At 41.7% G+C, this 25,319-nt stretch overlaps 1 protein-coding gene across 1 annotated transcript in view; it reads right to left on the bottom strand.

Moving 5' to 3' along the window:
* Nucleotides 1–25,319, bottom strand: part of mtmr14 (myotubularin related protein 14) — a 46,314-nt gene that overhangs the window by 9,136 nt on the left and 11,859 nt on the right. Inside the window, exons 7-17 of the mRNA XM_086116945.1 lie at nucleotides 24,832–24,905; nucleotides 18,743–18,813; nucleotides 18,570–18,644; nucleotides 16,497–16,563; nucleotides 14,783–14,868; nucleotides 12,816–12,892; nucleotides 11,229–11,265; nucleotides 10,667–10,737; nucleotides 10,475–10,533; nucleotides 5,974–6,106; nucleotides 1,014–1,190 (exon numbers count right to left, since the gene is read on the bottom strand). Of these exons, the coding sequence (XP_085973071.1) occupies nucleotides 1,014–1,190; nucleotides 5,974–6,106; nucleotides 10,475–10,533; nucleotides 10,667–10,737; nucleotides 11,229–11,265; nucleotides 12,816–12,892; nucleotides 14,783–14,868; nucleotides 16,497–16,563; nucleotides 18,570–18,644; nucleotides 18,743–18,813; nucleotides 24,832–24,905 (927 nt within the window). The remainder of the gene's footprint in view (nucleotides 1–1,013; nucleotides 1,191–5,973; nucleotides 6,107–10,474; nucleotides 10,534–10,666; nucleotides 10,738–11,228; nucleotides 11,266–12,815; nucleotides 12,893–14,782; nucleotides 14,869–16,496; nucleotides 16,564–18,569; nucleotides 18,645–18,742; nucleotides 18,814–24,831; nucleotides 24,906–25,319) is intronic.

Here is a 25,319-nt window from a genome sequence, read left to right as displayed (position 1 = left end):
AGCCATTAATTCAGACATCATTTTTGATTTAAAAAAAAAAAAAGCACAACTTATTCTATATATATTTGTTTTGCTGGTTAAAGTTTTTTTTAATATTGTGCTCCTGAGATAATGTTGGTGATTAGTTTGAATGCATTCTTAGTTATTGATTTTATGTAATTTTATTTTTCAGTATTGTATGGTTTGACATGGTCAGTCAAAAAATATTTATTGTTAAATTAAGGATTTAATGTTATTTTTGAATTTCAGATGCAATTTAAATCTTTTCTGTTCCAGTTACTAAAGCTATTCTTTGTTGTAAGTTGGTCCATAAAGTTGGTCCATATTTCTTTCTTTTTTTATTCTCTTATACGTTAATAAGGATACGGTGTTATGCAAAGGTGTACTTATAACAATTTTATAGACAAATGATACTATTTATAGTCATGCGGGGGAGGGGGGGGGATGTTTTCCTCTTCCTTGGGGTGGCATGACAGAAAATAATTGAGAACCACTGTTTTAGCCCAACAAAAGCCATGACACTTACAGACTCGTTTACAAACTCCAAGTTAAAAAGGAAACAACATACATACAGTGGAGCCTGGATTTCACAGACCTGGAATCAACGGACTCTGGATTTACTGGACTTCCCTGCAAAATGCCTCTTTGTACAGTCGTTGTCAAAGTGTGTTTGCTTCAGAATTAGCCACTGCTGTTTTTTGGCGTTGTGGCACAATTAACTTTTAATTTTTGAATTACAAAGTACGAGGAGCAGGTTGATACCGATTAGTTCGCATGACCTGCCCATGATTAGCACACCACATTGGACTGGTGAGTTGAAAAAAATGGCAGGGAGATGGCATGTATGTGTAAAATAGTTGACACAACAGATCCGGTATCAGACAGGAGCGCTGCACATTTACGCAGCTTTGGCAATCACATAATGGTGTTGTCTGAAGTCTTTATTTTGATTGGAAAACAATCAATCGCTCAGTCTTGCTTGGAACTTAAATCAATGACATCAACAAAGTTACCTTCGGCTGGGTACAGCCAAAGGGCTGCTTCCCGTGCGCGTGATGCCGTGTTCTGAGTGATTGGAGGAGGATGAACTGGAAGATCGAGCCTCACTGTGGGGGTGTGGGAGCTGTTCATCCAGAGGGTTTTGTTTGCTCCATACGACCATTTGAGGAGAGGAGGTGGTGCCTTTTTTCCTAAGGAATGAAAAATTATATGAAATTACAAAACGACATTTACCTAGGCTTCTGCCATTTAAGAAAAAGCGATTGCATCTCAGAGGGAGAGTGGGCACTGGTATAACAGGGATCGACAGTGCACCTAATTTGGGTGCCCAGACACCTTTATTTTACAATGGTACAACTGGAAAAAAAAATAAATCTAAGGTTGCACAATTTGTAACCTGCCGATGGAAAAAGGTCTCCTCAACTCTAAAGCTTCACTCAGCGAATACGCCCATCATGGTCTCAGCCAATCAGTGAGAGTGAAGAGCACAACCCTCCTCTGATTGGTCATGGTCCAGATATTCTTGTACGATGTTTTTTTTTTTTTAACTGAATACAACATGGCTGGCTACTCACTCTCACCCATGTGGACAAACCATGGACAATTGCTATAAAACGACCCCCCTCCACCAAAAAAAGAAAGAAAACAGGAATATCAATAATTTGAAGAGAGCTGTTATACTGTCAAACAATTTAGTATAAAAGAAAACGTGTGCATAGCAACATGGCTGGAACATTTTTGTGAGGTGAGATGCACATTTTCAATATTTGTTACTTTAGCTTGCTTGTGTTTCCCTCCACCTGACTTTTCAACGATTGATTGCACTTGCGACAACGTGCACTGGGCAGAAACGTTGCGCCGTCCCTCCATCCCTCTCCAGTCTCCAACGCATAACTCACAACTCAAACCATAACTAAACCAAAGTTTTGCACAAGGGGAACCAACAATTAAGCTTGGAAAGGATTGGAATGAGGTAGAATCACCAGCAGGTATCAACAGTGCCCTAGATCGGGGCAGAGACAGTACTCTGTACAGAGTAGAATAGCACCATGGTGAAGGAATTTCAAGTAAATCATGACAAAGTATGGAGAACAATCGAAAAATGGAGGAATGCCGGCAACTGACATTGGAAGAGCGACCAAGTGATTGTCATCATTTGATCCAAAAAACAATGAAGCTAAGGCCTTGCCCCACCCAGTTAAATGGGTATGGTTATAGCCTATGCTATAACATCTATTTTCAGTACTCGTGTGTACTGTACATATGAATGATGTATATATGGGGTTATACAGTAGATAGCAGTGCACACGAAAGCTTAAAGCCACTGAATAAGTGAACTAGCTGAGATAGCAAAAAGGAAAATACGGTTGTGGTAAACTAGTGTAAATGCAAGTCTGAAGTACAGAAAAAAAATTGTGTATGTTACTAGAACAACAAAAGTAATTTTTGCTGCTGAATTCGGTTGTCGATTCAGCAGCAGTATCAGACACCTTACTCCTGTTGGCAAGGCCAAGAACAGTGAAAGTTTTTTTTCTTTATTTCACTTTGCAACAGAGGCGGCCCGGTAGTCCAGTGGTTAGCACGTCGGCTTCACAGTGCAGAGGTACCGGGTTCGATTCCAGCTCCGGCCTCCCTGTGTGGAGTTTGCATGTTCTCCCCGGGCCTGCGTGGGTTTTCTCCGGGTGCTCCGGTTTCCTCCCTCTTTCCAAAAACATGCATGTCAGTCAGGCTGATTGAACGCTCTAAATTGTCCCTAGGTGTGAGTGTGGGCGTGGATGGTTGTTCGTCTCTGTGTGCCCTGCGATTGGCTGGCAACTGATTCAGGGTGTCCCCCGCCTACTGCCCGGAGATTGCTGGGATAGGCTCCAGCACCCCCCGCGACCCTAGTGAGGATCAAGCGGTTCGGAAAATGGATGGATGGACTTTGCAACAGGTAAATATTAGAGCTGTCAAATGATTAAAATATTTAATCTAATTAAAAATGCAACTGTCATAATTAACTCAAATGAACTAAAAAATTAATCGTGATCACTCACGCATTTTTTATCGTTTCTGAATTTCCTTCTATATTTTTTTGTCCTATTTTTCCCCATTTTAATGCTCTCATCAACATGGAATCATGAATCAGTTTTCTATGTGCAAAATGCAAATATTTACTGAAATAATTTCGATTTTCAATTTTACATGAACATTTTTCACTTGGAGCAGTTATTCACACAATCTCTCACACAATATAACTGTCCATCAACAACAGTGAAAAAAATATTTTGTCACACAACAGCTGCTTTAACAGCTCTTTTTATGGAATCAAAACAGAGCAATATAAAATTATAAAGTGCACATCTAAGGTAAACTAGTACTCAGCCTACAGTGGATTTAAACCATGGTTGCATACTTCGTTTTTCTCAAGTTTGATTTGAATACAGCAGTCAGGCTATGTTGATTGTGTTGGTCCTTCTTGCGCGGAAGTCTCTCTACGGTTTTGTGTAGACATCATTTCGGATGACTACATTTGGTTCGATGACAACACTGGAGACGTTTTATTTTCAGTGTGGTTGCTACCACTGCACCGCTAAACTCTCGACGTGCATCAGCGCACAGTCGGTCAGACTGTCAGACGAACACAGAGAAGCTCCACCCGCTTTATTTATATGGACACAGAACACCGTAACCTTCCACACAAAATAGTTCCAAACAAGTAACAATCACGTCAGTGGCATACATCGAACTCAACGTAATGCCTGCTCTTTATTCACCAGAGGCTCATCAACCTAGTCTCTTATTTCTCTCCTGAAACAGTGTCTTCTCCCGCTTGGTGTACCTTAACCTTCTCCACTACGTACAATCTCTGTACACAGCTTGTAATGGAGGCTCTCGCTGGCAATCCGTAGTGGAGTCGTTCGATGCAATGCGAATGATTTCAGCTTGAGCTGTGGACAATGTTGACAGGCTTGCATGCAGTAGCCATACATTTAGCTATGGCTTCAGCAAATTTGTTCTTCGTCGTGTCATCCATTTTCTTCGCTTTGAAATGATCCATAGCTGTCTGTCTGAGACGAGGGGGCGGAGTACTCGCGTCAGCTGTGTGCTTGGCCATTAAGTGGTATTTCAGACTCGACGTGCGATGATGATAGCTCAGTTTACGACTGCAAAACATCCAGGTAACTGGTCTTGTCAGTGGAACAATCTGGCAACTTTTTAAAAGTAAACCTTCCATTCATAAACTCTTAAAGTATCCGTTTTCTGTGTCTCGCGCTGCCGTGGCTGGCAAAACAAACGTGCGTGGACCTGTGCAGCGCGCTTGTTGTTTTGTTTCTGGTTTATTTATAGAGAAACGTAACATCCGCTGTGACGTGTGCCGCGTTAATCTCGCGAGAAAAAATTGAATCCGTTAAAATTCATTTAAATTAATGCCAATAAAAACGCGCTAAACTGACAGCTCTAGTAAATATATTTGATGTGGATTTTTATTCCTAAATTGCAGAAGTCATGCAGGGAGCATACTGTACATCTTGATGATTCTGGCTCGCGCGTGCGCATATGTGCACGTGCAACGCGCGCACGCGCGCACACACACACACACACACACACACACACCACTTGTATATAGCACAATAGTCATACATTTTTGACAAATGGTAGATAGTGGATAATTAAAATACATTGTTTTTTGCCATTTTGCTTTTTTATATACAGTACTGTTTATATTTTTGAGATGTCATAAAAGCAAAAAATAAAACAAAAACATTTAATGGTCTCAAAGTTGAAGTTCTATTTGATATAAGTCTTTTCACAAAATAATCAACCCCCCCCCCACACACACACCTCGGAAACAGTATGTTCAGTTAAATTTGACAAATGGGAGAAATGAAATTTGCTGGTGAAAGAAGAGAATTCAATCTGCTTCATCACTCAATATGATTCAGAATGTGTAATCTGCAGTTTGAATCTCACGCCCTCTCGTGTTGAGGGATTTCCGGAGCTGTGACGCCACAGAAGCCAGACAATTTATTGGCTACTGTGGTGTGTGGTTGTGTGCTCTTCATGTTCAGTTGCTCTCCACGTGCTTTCACACTTGAATAATGGTTCATTCATTGTATGGCAATTAGTTGCACTAATGATGAAGGGAGTGGCAAAAGTTTCTTCAACTTTCCAAAGGATCGGAAAGTAAATCGTCAGGGAGGAAAGCGTGGCCAACTGTGGTGGACAAGCAAGTAGTTGATCATTTTGATCCGTTACGCATTTTCGTCAAGACAAAACATGCGCAGGCCGGGCGCAGTTTGGCTATTCTGATTGAACTGTTTATTCAAATTGGCAAAACTTTGACCTTTTCATACCGATGTTTATACAGAGCATTTACAGTCCGTTTGGTCATTCGGATACAGTACATTCTATTCGGAAGACATGGCACCATGCAAACTGGCCTCGTGTTCATGTTTGAACGGTGCATAATGTTGCAGTGGCTTACAACAGCCAGGTTTACATGGAGCTGTGTATTCATATTAGTGCTCAACATTAAGCAACATTTTTCACGTGACATGCATAAAAGTTGCCCGAGAATGCAGAAAATAAAACCCGAACTTTAAGTGTGCATGTATGTGGGCCAGATCATCCACTGCCTTTTAATACTGAACTATTTTTTCTGCATCCAATTTTATTTGTAGCTGCTGGATGGACATATTGAGAAAGAACTCTACAGTATATCGATGACACCAAGCACCAGCCATCGTCCAGGGTTTCACCTGTCCCGGTAAGACATTTAACATAACTTGTAATTAATTTTATGTTTCTATGCCATGTGAACAAGGGGGAGAATTCAATCAGATAAATGCAAATCACATTTGATGAGTGTCATTGTCAGCTGTATTTGGCTTGGCTTTTTCCATATGTATTTTTTATTGCTAATTATTTTGCGGACCTGATCAAACCATTTTCCCCAAATCTGCCTAGAACTCAAGCTTGCGTGCTACTAACCAGGTTGAAAGTGAAGGCTGGCCGCAGAAGAGGTCCACAGTGTCACTTGTGAAGCTGGAAGTCACACCCACTTCCTCAGTGATGAGGGAAAAGTCACTGCTCAGACTTGTCACACTTCCACGATCCCTGGACTCTGAGACACGCACAACAGGGACCTTTGACATATTGTCCTGAGAGAAAGTATGGTACACAAAATCCTGAAGGAGAACGTTCGACAATCAGTTGAAGAAATTCTGCGAAGAGGAGGAGGCCAAAATTCCTCCACAGCGATTTGAAAGACTCATCACCAATTGTCACAAACACTTGATTTCAGTTAATGCTACCAAGGGTGGCATAACCCATTATCAGGTTCAGGGGGCAATTACTTTTTCCCATCAATTACTTTTTTGTTTTTTTGTGCCTTAATAAATTAAATTGGCATTTACAAAGTGCATTTTGTATTTCCTTGGGTTGTCTGTGTGATACTAAAAGTGGTTTGATGAACTCAAACCTTTGTGTGTGAAATAGATATGCAAAGGACACAGAAATCAGGAAGGGGGCAAATACTTTTTCACGGCACTGTTGTTCCTATATGTATTTTGACTGAAGAATGTCTGAGAAGATTTCTGCATTTAGACATCTTGGAACTACCATACATCTATTGCGTTCATTTTGTCTTCTTTGATGATAAGTTTGAGATTTTTTGTGTTCAGACCGATATTTTGAGGGGCAAAGAAGTTCTCTTACCTGACACCTCTGACTAGTACCGTAAATTCCGGATTACAAGCCACTACTTTTTTTCCACACTTTCAACACTGCGGCGTGTAATATGAAGCGGCTTTTTTATTTTTCCATCGCGGGAAAAACATGGACCAATAAAATGAATGAGTAGTTCACTGAGGTCCAATGAGATTGTATGATTAATCACAACTTCTGCTCTTTTTGCCGTAGCGGGGAAAAATGTAGCGGCAACAGTCGACCAATAAAATGAATGAGTAGTACACTGGGGTCCAATGAAATTGTATGATTACCGGTAATCACAACTTCCTTATTTCAGTCTTTCTTCTAACCCTGATCAACATGGAGAATACCAGACGATTTTCTGTGGGGGTTCAGCGGGGGACCGCGTCCGCGGCCTCACCCGGAGGCGCTCCAGGCGGCAAAGCAAACCCCCGCCTACTGATTGGCCAGCAGTTTATAATATGGTGCGGCGCATACAATTACAAAATTGATTTTTCTTCATGAATCTGAGCATGCGGCTCTTAATCAGGTGCGGTCTGTAGCCCGGAATTTACGATACATTATTTCTACAGTATTTCTGAGTGACTTGAGCATATGACAAACTTAATGTTTTTTTTAAATGAATATTCTTTGTAGCTGATGTGTGACACACACGACCAGCTATTAATTCCTTGAGGTTTGGCAAGTCAGATGGTTCTGATATTGGACAATATCCTGAATTACTGAAAATGTACTGTGTGGACGGTGGATATTTACGTCATCAGGCGCCGACAGGTATGGCAGCCTCGGTTACACGCTCCCTAGTATTATCCCTGAAACCTAAACCTTTGCACGTTCTGCTGCGCTCTGCTTCACTGAAACCTGGCTCAGTGACCGCCACCCGGATTCCGCGCTACATCTACCCGGCTTCCGCCTACTCCGAGCCGACCGCGACACTGAGCTATCAGGGAAATCGAAAGGTGGTGGGATTTGCTTCTATATCAGCGAAGAATGGTGCACTGATGTCACGAAGCTCGAAGCACAATGCAGCCCGGACCTGGAGTCGCTGTCTTTAAACTGCAAGCCATTCTACTCGCCACGTGAGTTCACCTCCTTTTTACCAGTCGGTGTTTACATTGCGCCACAAGCTAACGCTAACATGGCGATACAAACGCTAGCTGAACAAGTAAACAAACTCGAACTAAAATACCCAGAGTCACCCCTGATCATTTTGGCCGATTTTAAGATAAGATAAGAAAACCTTTATTAGTCTCGCAATGGAGAAATTCCCGATTCACAGCAGCAAATAATAGAGCACATCTTAACCGTGAACTTCCCAGATATAATCAGCACATTGACTGTTTCACCAGAGAAGGCAACATTCTAGACCACTGCTATACAACAATCAAAAATTCATACCGATTGATCGCCCGTGCAGTATTGGGTCTTTCTGACCACAATTTAATCCACTTAATACTTACATAAAGACAGAAACTCAAATGTGTTAAACCGGTTGTTAAGACTGTGAAAAAATGGACAGATGAAGCAAAGCTAGCTCTACAAGAATGCTTAGACTGCACCGATTGGGGCGTCTTTGAAACTTCAACGGGCACACTGGATGAATACACAGACACTGTAACATCATACATCAGTTTCTGTGAGGACATGTGTGTACCAACGAAGTCCTTCCGCTCCTTCAACAATAACAAGCCGTGGTTTACTCCCAAACTCAGGAAAGAGAAAGAGGCCGCATTTAGAAGTGGAGATCGGGCACTGTACAAACACGCCCGAAACCAATTGGCAAAGGAAATTAACATCGCTAAGAGAAGCTATGCAGAGAGGCATAGTACTCTGCTAACGACTCTGCATCTGTATGGAATGGCCTGAAAGCAATCACAAACTATAGAATGCCATCCCCACCAAAGAGTGAACAATCAGGGTCTTGCTGATGAACTAAATATGTTTTTCTGCCGATTTGAAAAGGATACCCCCATTTCCCACACACACCCACCTCTACCAGAAACTACTCTATCTACCCCCCACCCTCTTTTTCTCCAATACAGATCCACGAACAGGACGTGAGATGGCTCTTCAAGCAACAGAAGATCAAGAAAGCTGCGGGGCCCGACAAAGTGTCCCCCTCCTGCCTGAGAGTCTGCGCTGACCAGCTGGCTCCGGTCTTCACACAAATCTTCAACAGGTCCCTGAAGCTGTGTGAGGTACCATCCTGCTTCAAACAGTCTACCATCATCCCAGTTCCCAAGAAATCTGCAACATCGGAACTGAACGACTATAGGCCTGTCGCCCTGACGTCTGTGGTCATGAAGTCCTTTGAACGCCTTGTGCTGAACCACCTAAAGAACGTCACCGGACCCCTGCTGGACCCTCTTCAGTTTGCCTACTGGGCAAACAGGTCTGTGGAGGATGCAGTCAACATAGGTCTGCACTACATCCTCGAGCACCTCGACAGCACAGGGACCTACGCAAGGATCCTGTTTGTGGATTTCAGCTCTGCGTTCAACACCATCATCCCGGGACTCCTCACCCCCAAACTTCTCCACCTCTGTGTGTCCCCTACGATCTGCCAGTGGATCCTCAGCTTCCTGACGGGACGGACACAACAGGTGAGTCTGGGAGGAACAACATCATCAACACGCACCACTAGCACTGGAGCCCCACAGGGATGTGTCCTCTCTCCACTGCTCTTCTCCCTCTACATAAACGATTGCACCTCAACAAGTCCAGCTGTCAAACTCATAAAGTTCGCAGACGACACCACGGTCATCGGTCTCATCAAAGACGGCGACGAGTCTGCGTCCCGACAACAAGTGGAGCAGCTGGAGCTCTGGTGCAACCGAAACAACCTCGGGCTGAACATGCTCAAGACTGTAGAGATGATCGTGGACTTCAGGAAACATCCTTCACCACAGTTGCCCTTCACACTATCCAACTGCCCTGTGTCAACCGTCGAGACCTTCAAGTTCCTGGGAATCACAGTCTCCCAGGACATGAAGTGGGAAGTCAACACCATCTCCATCCTGAAAAGGGCCCAGCAGAGGATGTACTTCCTGAGGCTGCTGAGCAAGCATGGCCCGCCACAGGAGGTGCTACGTCAGTTCTACACGGCAGTCATCGAATCAATCCTGTGTTCTTCCATCACGGTTTGGTTTGGGGCCGCCACAAAAAAGGACAAAATCCGACTTCAACGGACAGTTAGGACGGCGGAAAAAATCATTGGCACCGCCCTACCCACTCTTGAGGACTTGCACACTGCAAGAATCAAGACAAGGGCACGGAAAATCCTCCTGGATCCCCCGCACCCTGCCCACCACCTTTTCCAGCTACTCCCCTCAGGCAGGCGCTACAGATCCATGCGCACCAAATCCAGCAGACACTTAAACAGCTTCCCTCTAGCCATTAACTCCCTAAACAGTCACTGACGTAGTCACTCTTCTTGTACAACAAATACTGCTACTGGTCACTCTAAAATGGTTCAATGATTTTCTGCACCAACTGTACAAACTGTCATAGTATTGTATTCTACCACTGATCACTTTAGCTCTGCTTGATACTTTGCACATTGTCTCACAGTTGTCACTGGGTGGTACCAACGCACTACGGTTCACTTACATTACGAAATGTCCTTCCATACCTATTTGCCATGTCCTTGTTTATGATGATACTAATGCAGCGTGTTATACCGGAGACAAATTCCTTGTGTGTTCTACATATTTCGCCAATAAAGATGATTCTGATTCTGATTTAGTATAGATGGTCAACGCCAGGAGTGTTGCTGCCTTACTTAACTGGCAAAGGTCCTCGACTGTAAAATCACCATCTTTGCAGTGAGAGTTCTTCCTTCTGTAAAAAAAGGCAAAATAATGAACAAAATACAATCAAGGGTAGTTATATGATTGGGAAAATATTTAGACTACATTATGTAAATTGTGCGGTGGGGAAAAGAAATATCCCATTAATCAACAAAGGAACATACCTGTGTTTTTTAACAGCAGAGAACTTCTCTGAGACAATGTGCTTCAAAAAATTGAAGCAAAAAAAGAAAATCTGAAAAAAGAAAGAATTGTTTTCATCAAATGGTGAAATACTAAAACAAAATAAAATGCAAAAAGATACACATTTGGTCTACTTATTTAATTATTTTGAAGTTGTATTTTATGATGCACAGTATCAAACTCAAGGCCTGGGGGGCAGATCCGGCCCGCCACGTCATTTTATGTGGACTGCGAAAGCATATCATGTGTGTGTCAACTTGCATGATCCTTGCTAAAATATGCACCGAAATGTCAAATTGTCATGTGTAATAAATAAGAAATTCGATTTTGCAATAATTTTGTAATCCTGTTTACACTCACTTGAGCCATAATTGAACAAAGTATTGTAGTTGACTGATTTAAAAACTAATAATCCAATCATTTGTTGTGTACAAATAATAATGCGATGAGACGATTACAAATGTGTGTGGTTTCAACAGCCCTCTGAGGTGAATTTGACATCCCTTATGTTCAAGGTAAATGCAGTGACAAATGTAAATGTACCTCCTCCCCCTTGGAGAGTCTGTCTGGCAGCATGTGACTAGAAAGACAAATAGAAGGAAGAAACATCTTTAGGAGGAATTCAGGACCAAAACAAAAGTTGCAGATTGAAAACATGCTATTGTAATATCAACCTTCAAAGTAAATAAGAGGCATAAAATCATGCTTATGACAGAAATTGATAAATAAATAAATTGAATTGATAATAAAAATAAAGTTTGAAACATTTTATTCTGCAGTTCTCAAAAGTTAAGATTCAGGACTGCATTGTGAAAACAAATCACAAGAGTAATATAGCAAGTTTTCAAAATGCTATATCTCTCAATTTTCGGAATCGCTTCATCAACATAATAACCTTTTAATCTTATAGGGCACTCCCCCCAGCTGTCGAATGGGACACAGGAACAACAATAACAATTAGGGCTAGAGCTAGACAATATTGGAAAAAACATGCAATTTGGATGTGACTATAGTGCTATCAATATTATTGCGATATTTAACATGTACCAAAAGAAATAATAATTATTATTTTTATCTCATGACAGAAGTACATTTTTTTCATGTGGCAAAATAAGCAAGCTCAATGTGTACTAATGAACTGTAATTCCCTAGATAATGTTCAACTACGGGGGACCGATGCAGATTGAAGTTTGCATTCGACTGGTCAAATTCAGATAAAAGCACACAATCCATGAGGAAAGTATTGCATGCCTTTGCGATGTGTACTGAATCGGCCATTAATGCAATATCAATATATTGTGCAGCACTAATAACAATTAATTTCTTGTTTAGCGTTGTGCGTGCATGTGGCAGCATTTTGTATTTTCTCCAGACACCATTTAGCTGCCTGCTATGTAAAAGTTGAATATGCTCCACTTTAACGTGGTTCCAGCGAGACACCTGTTAAGTATACTCAGTCACCCTAGCATCGTCTTTCCTGATCGATAACATTAGGTTAGCTAAGCAAGTAGCATAGCTTCTCGGTCTAAATGCTTAAACTAACATTCTCAGCAATGGACGAGTCCCTTTTCTTTCTGCGCACGTGCAGACTTGATTCAGGATGAAACAAACTTGTTGGTGTGGTTGTGAGGAAAATTAAGTGGCAGGTGCAAATCGTGTAATCTAAAATTTTGCTCCAAATAACAGAAAGTAACTAACCGTGAAAAACAATTCTAAAAAGTGAACTACCAATCCAAATAGGAAAAAAAGCAACCGCCAGAGATAAAAAAATCAGCTTTCATTATAAGGTCCAAAATAACAGTTAGGTTTTGAATGTTGGACAGCTCCGTTTTACTGGTACTCATAAATTTGTAAATCTGACTGTATCAGACCCTAACCAGCTATGAACCTCGAGCCACATTACAGTCCAGCCCAGTCCTGTCTGAGGCTAGGACCCAAGTGACCACATTCAATTTGGCTTGAGAATCGAGTATGCTAACTAGTAGGCTAAAGTCCAGGCTGACATGCTACCAGCCAGCACTGCTCTGAAGCCAGGAATGTGAAATTTTCTCAAACTCTTGCACAATAATTGCTTGTAAAGTATGTTACATCACCACTGTCTGGAAAAAAATGTTACTTATTATGTATTACCCAAAGAGGAACCAGTCATAAGCAATGGTCAGATATAAGATCTCAGCCGCTTCCAGACTGCTGTGTACTGCACCATCCTGCAAAAAAATAGAAGTAAAAAGATGATTAGCATCAAGCCAATCATCAGTTATGGCACAATCTTTTTATAAATGGTTTCTTTTACTCTGATTCCATCATAATGTTTGTTTGAGAAGCAAGTTAGAAATGGAACATTGTGCTAGAGCGGACACCAGTCCCGGTAATGATACTGTTTTTGAAAGAGCATCACAAGCTACATGGCTGGGTGCTTTAACACTGGTTTAACGCACGCACGCATAAAAAAATTAAAATGCTGTCACAGGAAAATAACCACATTCAGTTTGGTTATTTTAAAAAATACTTTGTGTGCTCTTATTGTGTTTGTTAGACAATCTTGGTTGTAAATGTCCACAATGTCATTTTTCAAATATTTCAGTTGGTGTAAAATGCTTAATATTTAAGTTTAATTTCCTCATCAATATTTGATATACTGTATAAATAAGCTTTGATCTGACAAGGCCTGTGTTGTTCTTAATTAGATATGAATAACAGCTTTCCTCTGACTGGGAGTTGCCGATATGCGGGTGTCTTGTGACCGCCATCTTTTCATTGTGTTTGATGGCTCCATTGAAATTCAGTGAGCCGTCTGCGAAAATGTGGCCAGCCACAGTGTACGCTTCATGTTATTTTTTTTAATCCAGCTCCGTGACAGAGCACAATTTCAGAGCCACCCAGAGGGTACCGGTACTCTGAGGCATCCTGATCAATGTGTGTGTATGTATGGCTATGTCACTGAAAACCTGGAAATGTGTGAAACCTTCAATTGACAAAGCCATCCTTGTGCACCAAAAGAGCACAATTATGTCAACCAAACGCTCAGGAGCTGATCCAAAAATAAAATTAGGCAGTTTATTCCTCAACTTCTCCTAGGTTGACAGCTATTGCAAAGTTTTATCTTTGCACAAGACGCAGGCACGTTGTCGCTGTTGAGCTAATTTTAACGGTAAGGGGGCTTGGATCACAATTTATAGTTGCCCCTTGCTATATCGTGGTTCACTTCTTGTGGGTTCAGTGTATCACAAATGATTTTACAAGTAAACATTGTTACCTAATTCAGAATAGCATCCCGCCGCTAGTTAGAATGAATTTTAATAAATCACAACAGGTGGTTTGGGGGATGGAAACAACCACTGGTGTCCTTTCAATTGTGTTGTTCAACACATGGTAACAAAATACAGTCATCAGAAACGTATATTAAGCACACTTGCCGGCAGCCTGAACTGACACCATTACTAAACATGAGTGTGGCTCAAAATATAGTCAGGAAAAATAGTCAGCCGATAACATGTCCTCATATACCGTATGAGCTTCCACGTCACTGGACTGACCAGGCCAGCCTAATAATGCAAGGCTCACAAATATACTCTACAGTCAGTTAATATGGTGTAGAATGTGTGACCCCAAGTGGATATAAATAAAACCTGGACGCCATGTAAATTCTGTACACTGATTGTTGGATATACAGTATAGTGTTTGCATGAAGCTTTAAAATATATAAGAATAGTAGTATTACGTTGGTCATTTCCTCTCTCGCGGGGATGGTCTGGAATGTGACCCCCGGATAAACGAGTGGGATAACGCCGCATTCACACAATTAAAAATTACATGCACTGCTACCGTACTGTTAACATTATAACCCATCCATCCATCTATCCATTATCTGCTTATCCTCATGAGGGTCACGGGCGTGCTGGCATCTATCCCAGCTGGACATATGATCATTTAAAGACATTTTCAGTAGCACAAGGAAAAATCTTCCCAAATGAACCACACCAACAGGGCAAAACAAAGTACAGTACAGTATTACTTAAAATTGACTGAACTGACTTAATTACATGAGTGTGGAAATACCAGCCGAGAGGAACAGACAGTGTAAAATATCAACTTACTGCCCAAAGAGACAGCCTGAGGAGAGAAACAAACAGAGGTGTTCGGTCCCAGCCTGATATGCAGTGCACAAGAAGGCCACTTTCATCTGAAAACAAGAGCATTTTCAATTAAGATTGTATTTCATACATATATTTGGGGGGGGGGGGGGGGGGGGCATGAAACTTTAAGTTAAAACACATTCAATTTTTATGTCATCATTATTTTCAATACATTTTAAATCATAGATGGGAATTATAATTGTAATTGTTTAATTGCTATATTGCCACTAGCAGAAGCCGCTTGCCTCGTACAACACTTTAGCTCTACCACAGGTCGGCATGGTAATAAAAATTGTGCTCTGAAATAGTTCTGCAGAAGTGGGCCTCAAAACACACTAAGTTCAAGGAGACTCAACAGCGTGTAAACAAGTCTTACTTAGCAACAAGTTGCTTGCCTCACATCGTGCTCCTGCTGAAGTCCCAGATAGAACCCATTTTCTGTTTGCCCACATTTACGTGATATTGGATTGGATTGGATAAACTTTCTTGTCAAATGTACTGTATGTGTACCATACAGCACAGATTAAATTTCTTCCCTCTCAACATAAAACAAGAGGAGCCGCTGCGGGTGTCCGCGCCGCTATCAAAAGAAGTGTGCTGTACATATTCGGCCCTATCTACGCAAACTGTATTGACTTTAGATGTAAACGCGTCTCAAGAACAGCTTAACATATTAGGTATGACCGCAGTATATTTCATATCCTTAATTAGCAAAAAAAACTATTTCATTTGAGGTCAACAAATGAGCTATTTTTCATGTGAGAAATAAAAGCCTGCCGGCTGGTCGCAACTCTTACCGAATGAATGGGTGTGGCCAGAAGTTTACGTACTTTACGCCAAGTGATGAAAAGTATTTTGAATTAAAGAAATGTTAAAATAATTAAAAAAAACACACACATACTGTAGCTAGGTCTTTATTTTTTTACATCAATAAAATGGTTTGGGGAATTTTTACCAGTCTAAAAAAAAAACCCCTATACCAGGGGTGTCAAACTCATTTTTAACAGCGGGCCACATTGTAGTGATCGTTTCCCTTGGAGGGCCATTATGACCGTCAAAGCATATTATGAAGTCCAGAATAATGGCTCATTCAACGATTGTTTAAGTTAGTGTACTGAGGGCTTTAGTAACAAGAAAATATTTACAATATCTCACTTATTTATTACATATGAGAAGTTGAAATGTTAAATTTTTTAGCAATCATCATAGAAGTTGACATGTTTGATTTGCTTTCGCGGGCCGCATAAAATGAGGTGGTGGGCCAGATGTGGCCTCCAGGCCTTGAGTTTGACACCTGTGCCCTACACAAACACCATTACTTGGATGGTTGGGGGCACGGAGTTGGGAATATTCTGCCTCCCAGATCATAGTCTTTCTGCTCATAAGACATGTGACAAGGCTCACAATAGATTCACTTTCGGGCTAACATATTCCATGACAGCACAAAACGACCCAGATTGAACAAGGTTGTTTGCTGCTGCAATGCCTTATTTTGTGGATCGGATCATTGTCATAATCGATAGATAAGTAAGTGTACTGTGAAAAACTATGAATACGGTTGTTTACAAATGCACATTTCAAAACAATGAATCATATGGCGGGAACAGAGCAACATTTTCAGTTGGTTGACCTTGGTGGAGGTGTTTCTGATGAAAAAAAAAATTACATTTCCTACCATCACTGTTGATGATGTGTAGAAGTAGCTTCAGGTAGTTCTGCGTCTGTTCCACCAGGTCCCACGACTAAAAACATATATGGACAAGACACAAAACAGATTCTGTTGGGAGGCAAGCTCGAGGAAGGGGGATCAAATGAAGGTTTAAACTGCATAACCGATTTATCATCACACAAATTACAGTGCATCACTGATAAATTGACACCAGTCAAAATGTCACATTTATTTATTTATTTATTTATTACTGCATTTCTGTCACGCTGCTGCTGTGTGTCTTGTGCCATGCCTGATAAAGTGCAGCACATTTCTCCTAGAGAAACAGCTGGTGAGCTCCACTTAAGAACCTGTGACATTGTACCATAATATAACATTAGGCTTAAGTGCACAATAACAAGATGTCTTTCTGGAAAAATGGTGTTGGGCATGTCATGGAGATATAGTTTTTTTCCACGCAAGTTTTAGAGAGCATAGTACAGTGGATTCCCACTATTTGAGGGGAACATAAGAATAGTGAATCAACTCCTCAATTCTTGATGAAGACAGGATATCCTACCAATGTGCATTTTCCACAAAAAAACGGTTGGCTTCTCCGTCGAATTGAAAAAAATATTGCAAAAATTAAAAATCGCTTAACAGGCAAATCAAGGGTGCTGAACGAGTATGACTGTTCTGTAATATGTGGCCCCCTAGAAGCGTTGATGAAAAATTGCGGCCACCTTCATAGTAGAAGTTGGCCAACCCTGAAAAAAATCTGTCAAGATGAGGGAAGAGAACTATGCAGTTCCACAAGTCTGGTTCAATTTCAAAGTGCTTGAAGCTGGCACGCTCATCTTTTCAAACAAGTATTCACACGTCAAAACACCATCAAAATGTCCAAACATCATACTGCTCAGTTGAGAGACATGTTCTGTCTCCCAGAGATGAATACGCTTTGGTCCGAAATGTGCATGTCAACCCAATAACAAAAGCAAAAATTATTGTGAAGATGCTTACTGAAGCTGGTAAGTGTGTGTTACTATCCACTGACAAATCACACACACACACGCGCACACAAAGATCATGCACACAGGGACCTACATGTTAATTTTTGGAAAGATGTCCTGTGGTCTGACAAAACTAAAACTGAAATGTTTTCTCATGGTGTACACAGTTACGTTTGGAGTATAAAGTGGAAAGCATGCTTGTGGATATTCGCATTCATCCAGGTCAATCCATTCCCATGTTCTTTAAAACAAAAAGTGTAGTTCAGTTGTTCATTCATCTTCCGAACCGCTTTATCCTCACTAGGGTCGTGGGGGGTGCTGGAGCCTATCCCAGCTGACTTCGGGCAGTAGGCGGGGGACACCCTGAATCGGTTGCCAGCAAATCGCAGGGCACACAGAGACGAACAACCACGCACACTCACACCTAGGGACAATTTAGAGTGATCAATCAGCCTGCCATGCATATTTTTGGAACGTGGGAGGAAACCGGAGTACCTGGAGAAAACCCACGCAGGCCCGGGGAGAACATGCAAACTCCATGCAGGGAGGCCGGAGCTGGAATCTAACCCAGTACCTCTGCACTGTGAAGTCGATGTGCTAACCACTCGACTACCGGGCCGCCCCGGTAGTTCGGTTGTAATTGATTCAATGCCCAGAGAATGTGGAAACTTGCATGGCTGAAACGCCCCCCCATCCAAACTGTGAAATGGGGGGGGGGGTTGGCATCGTTATGTTTTGGACTTGTTTTGCTACAAGAGTGACTGTAGGCACCTCACATAATAGATGGAATCATGATGAACGAACAAAATGTGAAATACTGAAGGAACATCAATACAACAGCCAAGAAGCTGTAAGCTTGGGGCAGAAACGATTCTTCTACATCAGGGGTGCCCATTGCGCTTTTGACTCGTGAAGGGGGTGTTGGTCACATGGCATTAACGCAATGACTGCCAGCCCCAGCAGTTTTTATACTATTGACATAGATACATGTCTACGGCAGTGAATTTTTTTCCCCCGCCCCGAATCTGGACCAAAAATCCCAAAACAGTTGGGCTCTACATTAGACAAATGCTTGCTCATATAAGAGTACCTGGTACTGAGCCCAGTCAATGTTTAAGTTCTTGGTGAAGCACTCAGGGATCGTCAAGGGAGCATCCACATAGTCCTGTCGGGAAATAAGGGCGTCAAGTTGATCCGAACGTCATTCCTTACAAAGCCAACTACAATTTTAAATGAATCATATTCTTCACTAATAGTGAGTACCTGATTCCAGTTGAACACAAGTCCCTCGGCTGTGTAGTCTCGGTCTTTGTAGTCTTTAAAAAATTCACACCCTTGAACAAACAAAAAAACAAAGCAATGGATTTCGGGCTGGATTGACACTATGTCGTTCAAGTGACATACTGTTATTCAAATTTGGTTGCATCCCTGTGAGAACATGCACAGTATGCAGCACAAAGACAGAAATATCACTAAAGTAAATGAAAAGGCCAAAAGCTGCCCTCTGAACCCAGGCCACGTTGCAGTAATTGCATGTTAGGGTACTTGCACTTTGGGGTACTGACACGTGGGCTTACTGGCACATAAGACCCTCAAAAAGAAAAAGGTTTTGCCAGGCCTGAGGTGTGTGCACAGTTTCGTGAGATTTTCCCCAGGTTTAGAACCTCAAAACATCATCATTTTTGTTTTTAAACAAGAGCAACAGCGGACGACAAAATAATAAGCTTGCAATAACTTTTCATCTTGAACAATGTTTCGCGGAAACTGAACATTTGAAAATGGATAAAATCTCTAGGGGGAGTTTGTTAAAATATGACCTCTATAAAAGTCCAAAATAGGCGCAAACTTTCAAAGTCAAAATGTCTGACTTCCTTTTCGCATTTGCATATGGCCCTAAAAGACTTTTTTGTATGTCGTGGGCTGTTATATAATTTCCGCAAAGCAAGGTGAAATGTACAAGAGAGAATGCTTTAAGAAGGAATTGTGAAATGCAGAGTTAAATGCTCCGCCCACATCGTATGTCCATCCATCTAACCTGCTACTTTGATAAGAGTTTTGCAGCAGACAGCACAGTTGTATGAGACTATTTGACGGGTGTTTGTATGACTGGCTGGCCTGTACATCAAATGAGTCATTTCCATAACCAATGATAATTACGGGGCCATGTCTACTGATGCCAACGATGATAGGCCTTTTTTTTTTAACTTTTAAACTTTACTCCCGTTGACAAAAACCTACAGGGCACGTAATTGCATATCAATAGTATGAAACAGTGAGGGTTTATGAATGACTTAATGCCATGGGATCAACCGACACTCCCTTGGTGATTGACCATTGACTCACGATCCATTTAACTCATTCAATCCCAGACATTTTCACTGGAGCAACCCCCTCAATCCCAGCGTTTTACTGGATTTTGACTGATCTTGCAAGGCCCACAGGATATTCGGTTCTAATGCTATAGAAACATGGAACCAAAATCCATCCATCCATTTTCCGAACCGCTTAATCCTCACTAGGGTCGCGGGGGGAGCTGGAGCCTATCCCAGCCGTCATCGGGCAGTAGGCGGGGGACACCCTGAACCGGTTGCCAGCCAATCGCAGGCCACACAGAGACGAACAAACATGCGCGCACACACACACACACCTAGGGATGGAACCAAAATAAAGTTTGGAATCTCTTCTTTCAGCAGAAAAAAAAATTAAGTTTCTATCTTTTTCCATTCTTCACCAATCGGCATTACAAAATGGCTAAGTTTCATGAAAATGGCGATTCCTGGGCAAAAAAAACGGAGAAAAAGAGCTTTTTGTAAAAACATGCATTTCAAGCACGTGAGGCACCACTGCCACCTACTGGTCGCTTTTTTACATGATTTACAATGCAAATGGGTTATTCTCATTCACAGATTGCATCAGACTCTCCTCCTCTCTATGACGCAAAAAAAAGACTTAGACGTACAAGTACGTCCTTGGTAGGCAGGCCTAATTTTAAAAAGACGTTCAAGTACGTCTTGTGGAATGAAAGAGTGAATGGGCAACCCTAGCCTACAGCAATTACAAAGCGCCCGCTCTGTTGTTGTAATGCAAAATTGCAAGTTTGGGAAGGAGAGAATCTGCACAATGCAGCTTTAATACAGGGGAATGAACTGGAGTTTAAGTAACAATATAGCTGCTTCCAAAGCATCCATCCATATTTCAATGCGCTTATCGTCACAAGGGTCGCGGTTGTGCTGGAGTCTATCCCAGGTGTCTTAGGGCAGCAGGAGAGGGACACCCTTAACTGGTTGCCAGCCAATCATAGGGAATACATAGACAAACAACAATTTGCGCTGACAATCACACCTAGGGACAATTTAAAGTGTTCCATTAACCTGCTATGCACGTCATAAACGTAAAATTTTTTCCCAGCTGTCGTTTAAATGATACAGCCCAAGTTTCAAGTCAATTGGGTAAACTGTCTCGGACAAGGGTGGAATGTATGACCCTTGCAAATGGACAGAAATTGTACACTAAATACTCATTACTCACTTCCTAAACATGTTCGGGTAAAGCTGCCAAAGTGTGTTTGCATGTCGAAGGGTGCGACACGTGCCAACCAATTTTCATAGTCATAAGTCAAACGTCCAGGACAGGGTCTGTCAAACCCTTGAAGGAGGAGCTACGGCTCTATGTTTTTGTACCTGTGTATGGCGACTTTAAAATGTAACATTTTTCCCCGGGCCCAATGTGTGTGCAAAGTTTGGCGAGTTTCCGTTTAGGTTTAGTTCCTCCAAAATGTGAATTTTTCCACAGCAGAAGAAGAAGAAGAAAAACAATACATTACTTGCAGGTTTCGATGCTGAGGCCCCAACAATGAGCATAATAATAATAATAATGATTTTAATAAGAATAATTTCTTTGAAAACAATAGGTTCCTCGCAGCATTTATAATAATAATTCTTACAAAATCAACAGGGACCTTGCAGGGGTTGCTGCTGAACCTAATAATGTGATCGAGGCACTGAATCAGAATTGGTCACTTGGACCTGCAGTGCAAATCCTACATCGAGACAAGTTTCTCCGATGGGAGACCAAATAAAAGTCAATTTCTGTAATGCTCTGGTCTCATTTTTCACATCCAAAATCCAACTTATCCACCAGCAACTCAGCCCCTCACCTGCTCCCAACCCTCCTTTCTCCATTCTCCCCGGCTCCTACCCACCTGTTCTCTGCATTCACCTCCCCATCTGTCCACCAAATCTCCATCTTAATTCAGAAGTCCAAAACCTCTACTTGTCAACTTGACCCTGTCCCGACTGTTCTAGTCAAAGCCTCTATCCCGGCCCTCTCCCCTCTCATCACTAACATTATTCAAACTTCCCTTTCTACCGGCAATGTACCCTCCCATCTCAAAACTGCTGCTGTCACTCCCATACGTAAGAAACCTGGCTCTGATCCCTCCGACCTGAACAATTTCCGTCCCATATCAAACCTCCCCTTCATTTCCAAACTTCTAGAAAAAACAGTGGCCGCTCAACTTCACACCCATCTCTCCTCCAATAACCTCTATGAACAATTTCAATCGGGTTTCCGTCCCCTCCATAGTACTGAAACGGCCCTCCTCAAAATATCCAATGACCTTCTTCTCTCTGCTGACTCCGGTTCACTTGCCATCCTCCTCCTGCTTGACCTTAGTGCAGCCTTTGACACCATCTCTCACTCCATCCTTCTCGACAGACTCTCCTCCATTGGTATCACCAGCGCCCCCCCCCCTCTCCTGGTTCCGCTCCTATCTCTCTGACCGCACCCAGTTTATCCAGCTCAAATGTTTTAGATCTCACCCCTTTCCCCCTCACTTCAGGTGTTCCTCAGGGTTCTTTCCTTGGCCCCTTGCTGTTTCTAATCTATCTTCTCCCATTGGTAATATCTTCAGGAAACATCATATTCACTTTCACTGCTACCGCGGATGACACCCAGCTCTACATCTTGACCAAACCAAACACCATATTTCCACCATCCTCCCTAACCAACTGTCTGCAGGAATTAAAATCATGGTTCACCTCAAATTTCCTCAAACTGAACAACAATAAAAGTGAACTCCTCCTCATTGGCACCAAATCCACCCTAAACAAAATAAACAATTTCTCCATTCCCTTTGACAGCTCCTCCATCTCCCCCTCCCCTCAGGTCAAGAGTCTGGGTGTCATCCTTGATAGCACCCTCTCCTTCACCTCACATATCAACAACATTACTCATTCTGCATATTATCATCTTAGAAACATTCACCGGCTCCGGTCTTCTCTCACCCCTCACTCCACTGCTATACTTGTTCATACCCTCGTCACCTCCCGACTTGACTACTGTAACTCCCTCCTGCTAGGTCTCCCTCAAAAAACCCTCCATAAGCTTCAGCTGGTCCAAAACTCAGCCGCTCGCATTATCACGCTCACACCATCCATAAACCATATTACACCTGTCCTCCAACATCTCCACTGGCTGGCTCCCCATTATACACCACATTCAATATAAAATCCTGCTCCTTACATTCAAAGCCATCCATAACCTTGCCCCTCCATACCTGTCTGATCTAATCCATATTTCTACACCTGTCCGCTCTCTTCGCTCTTCTTCCACTCTCCTCCTCACTGTCCCCCCTGCTCGCCTCGTCACCATGGGAAATAGAGCCCTCAGTCGCTCTGCTCCCCAACTCTGAACACACTCCCCGCTGACCTTCATAACCAGTGGCGTCCTTCAGGGCCAGCAAGGCCTTCTCTGCTGGCCTAAACATTTTCAGAAAAGTAAATTTAATAAATTTACTTTTCTGAGAATAACATAAATTTAATTTATGTTATTTTATTTTCATAAATATGTAAACAAAATTATTCTCTGTATTCTTTACGTCATATTATTTCCACTTAGTCAATTGGCTTATTTTAAATAACATTGAAAGCCACTCGATAAATAACTTATTTATTATGGTAGAGTTTCTAACCAATCATATTTCAGATAGCTTGTGTTGCCAGGTAAATTAAACTTGCTCGGGGCTTTCAGATTAAACAGAGCAGGCCCCTGTGCGCTGTAAATGAACGGGCACAGTCAGCTTGCAATAGCCAATCAGATCACGAGTCTGCGTACCAGGGCCAGCTAGAAGGGCTTACGTCGACACTGGACGTGCGCGTTCGGTGATTGGATTAGCGCCTGCTAGAGGGAGCTGTTGCTGCATTTTGACCCAAAATGGCCGAAGGAGAAGACGTTGATCTGGTTGCAGGACTACTTTCCACACAATTTTCAAGACGGACCTTGCACTGGATTTACCAATTTAAGTTGTTTTACCAAGGCAGCAAGGAAACATCAGAGCACGGCTGGGCACTTACAAGCTACAGTGCGTTTAAAAACGTTTGGGGACACTCGCGTAGGTCTGCAGCTCAGTGAACAGGCACTACATTGGTGAGTAAATGAAATTTATTTTACATTTCTTCTTGTTATTTTATTTCGTTCGTATTAATGGTAATGAAATAAAATGACAAAGATACAAAAATGTATCAAATAAACCAGCTCACCTGCAAGTTAAAATGGCGCATTGTAGTCAGCTTCGTGCACTAAAATTCGTTCAATCTCAGCTGCTCAACATTTTCAGTTATTTGCTGTTGTACAGCCTACTCTCAAAATGCAAATGATCTGCTAATTTTATTTTCAAAGAATAGTTTGTTTTGTTATTGTGTGGGTGGTGACTTATATGAAACTGCGACATTGCGCAATTTATTGGACAGACTGGTTTATGACCACACAGCGTAATTTGGGTGGCATTTTATTTAGTATTTTTTAAATCTTTTTATTTTTGACAATATCTGTAAATTTAGTTTCCTGCTCTTAATTGTGAATGCATACTTGATGGGTTTTAAATGCTCCTGAAATTAAGTGCTGCCTGACGAGCCTATATTGTGTTAATGTACAGTATGTGACGTCACTGAAGGTTGAAATGCACGGCCCGCCACTGCTCGTAACACAGACTCATTAACACATTTCAAATCCAGCCTCAAAACACATCTGTTTAGGCAAGTTTACTCACTCTAACCATAAATCCATTGTCTCTATTTTGTTTTATTTTATCTTATTTTATTTGATGTTGTTTTTAACATTGTATTTGTGTTTTTAACTGCTTGTTGAAAGGTGTCCTTGAGTTTTTAGAAAGGCGCCCAGCCCACAAGTGAAATGTATTATTATTTTTATTATTAAATCAAATCAAATCCAGCCACAGACAAAGCAATCAAGGGCACTTTTACAGTTTATAGCACTTATGCATATAATCAAAAATGGTAAAAATATATTTTTAATTCACAAATATGAACAATGACTTTTTTATGCTTTCTTACCAGGGTAAGGCACAGAGAGCAAAGTGAAGTCTGCATAGCGTTGGGCTTTGTCAGCCTTCTCAGAAGATGTCACACTAGCAAGAAAAGAAACAAAGATGACATGTAGGGTCAGCGTCTGAAATGTTATGGAGCACTGTATTATTGGATCCATTTACTCATACTAATTTGTATTTTTAAGTAAGAAGAACAAATCTTGAAAAAAATGTAAGAAATTTGTTGAAACGCTCCAGGAGCATTCAACATGCTCTTTTATAAATCACAACATTCAAGGTACCGTATTTTCCGCACTATAGCGCACCAAAAAGTCTTCAATTTTCTGTCTCCGTACCTTCTCTTCTGTGCCTTCTCTTCTTCCATTCGACTCGAGAGGCGTTCATGACCGTCTCGGAAAAACGTAAATTAACTATTCCTTGATATGAAACTACGAAAATTGAAAATAATGCATCAAAACAGAAAATCAAGTGAGGAAACCCCAAAATAAATTATAT

Source organism: Hippocampus guttulatus, chromosome 8 (genome assembly GCF_054856545.1).
Source record: "Hippocampus guttulatus isolate MCC_2025c chromosome 8, RoL_Hgut_1.0, whole genome shotgun sequence".
In the NCBI taxonomy this organism is placed as follows: Eukaryota; Metazoa; Chordata; class Actinopteri; order Syngnathiformes; family Syngnathidae; genus Hippocampus; species Hippocampus guttulatus.
The sequence above is the reverse complement of the archived record's forward strand: the minus strand, read 5'-3'. Positions and strand labels throughout refer to the sequence as shown.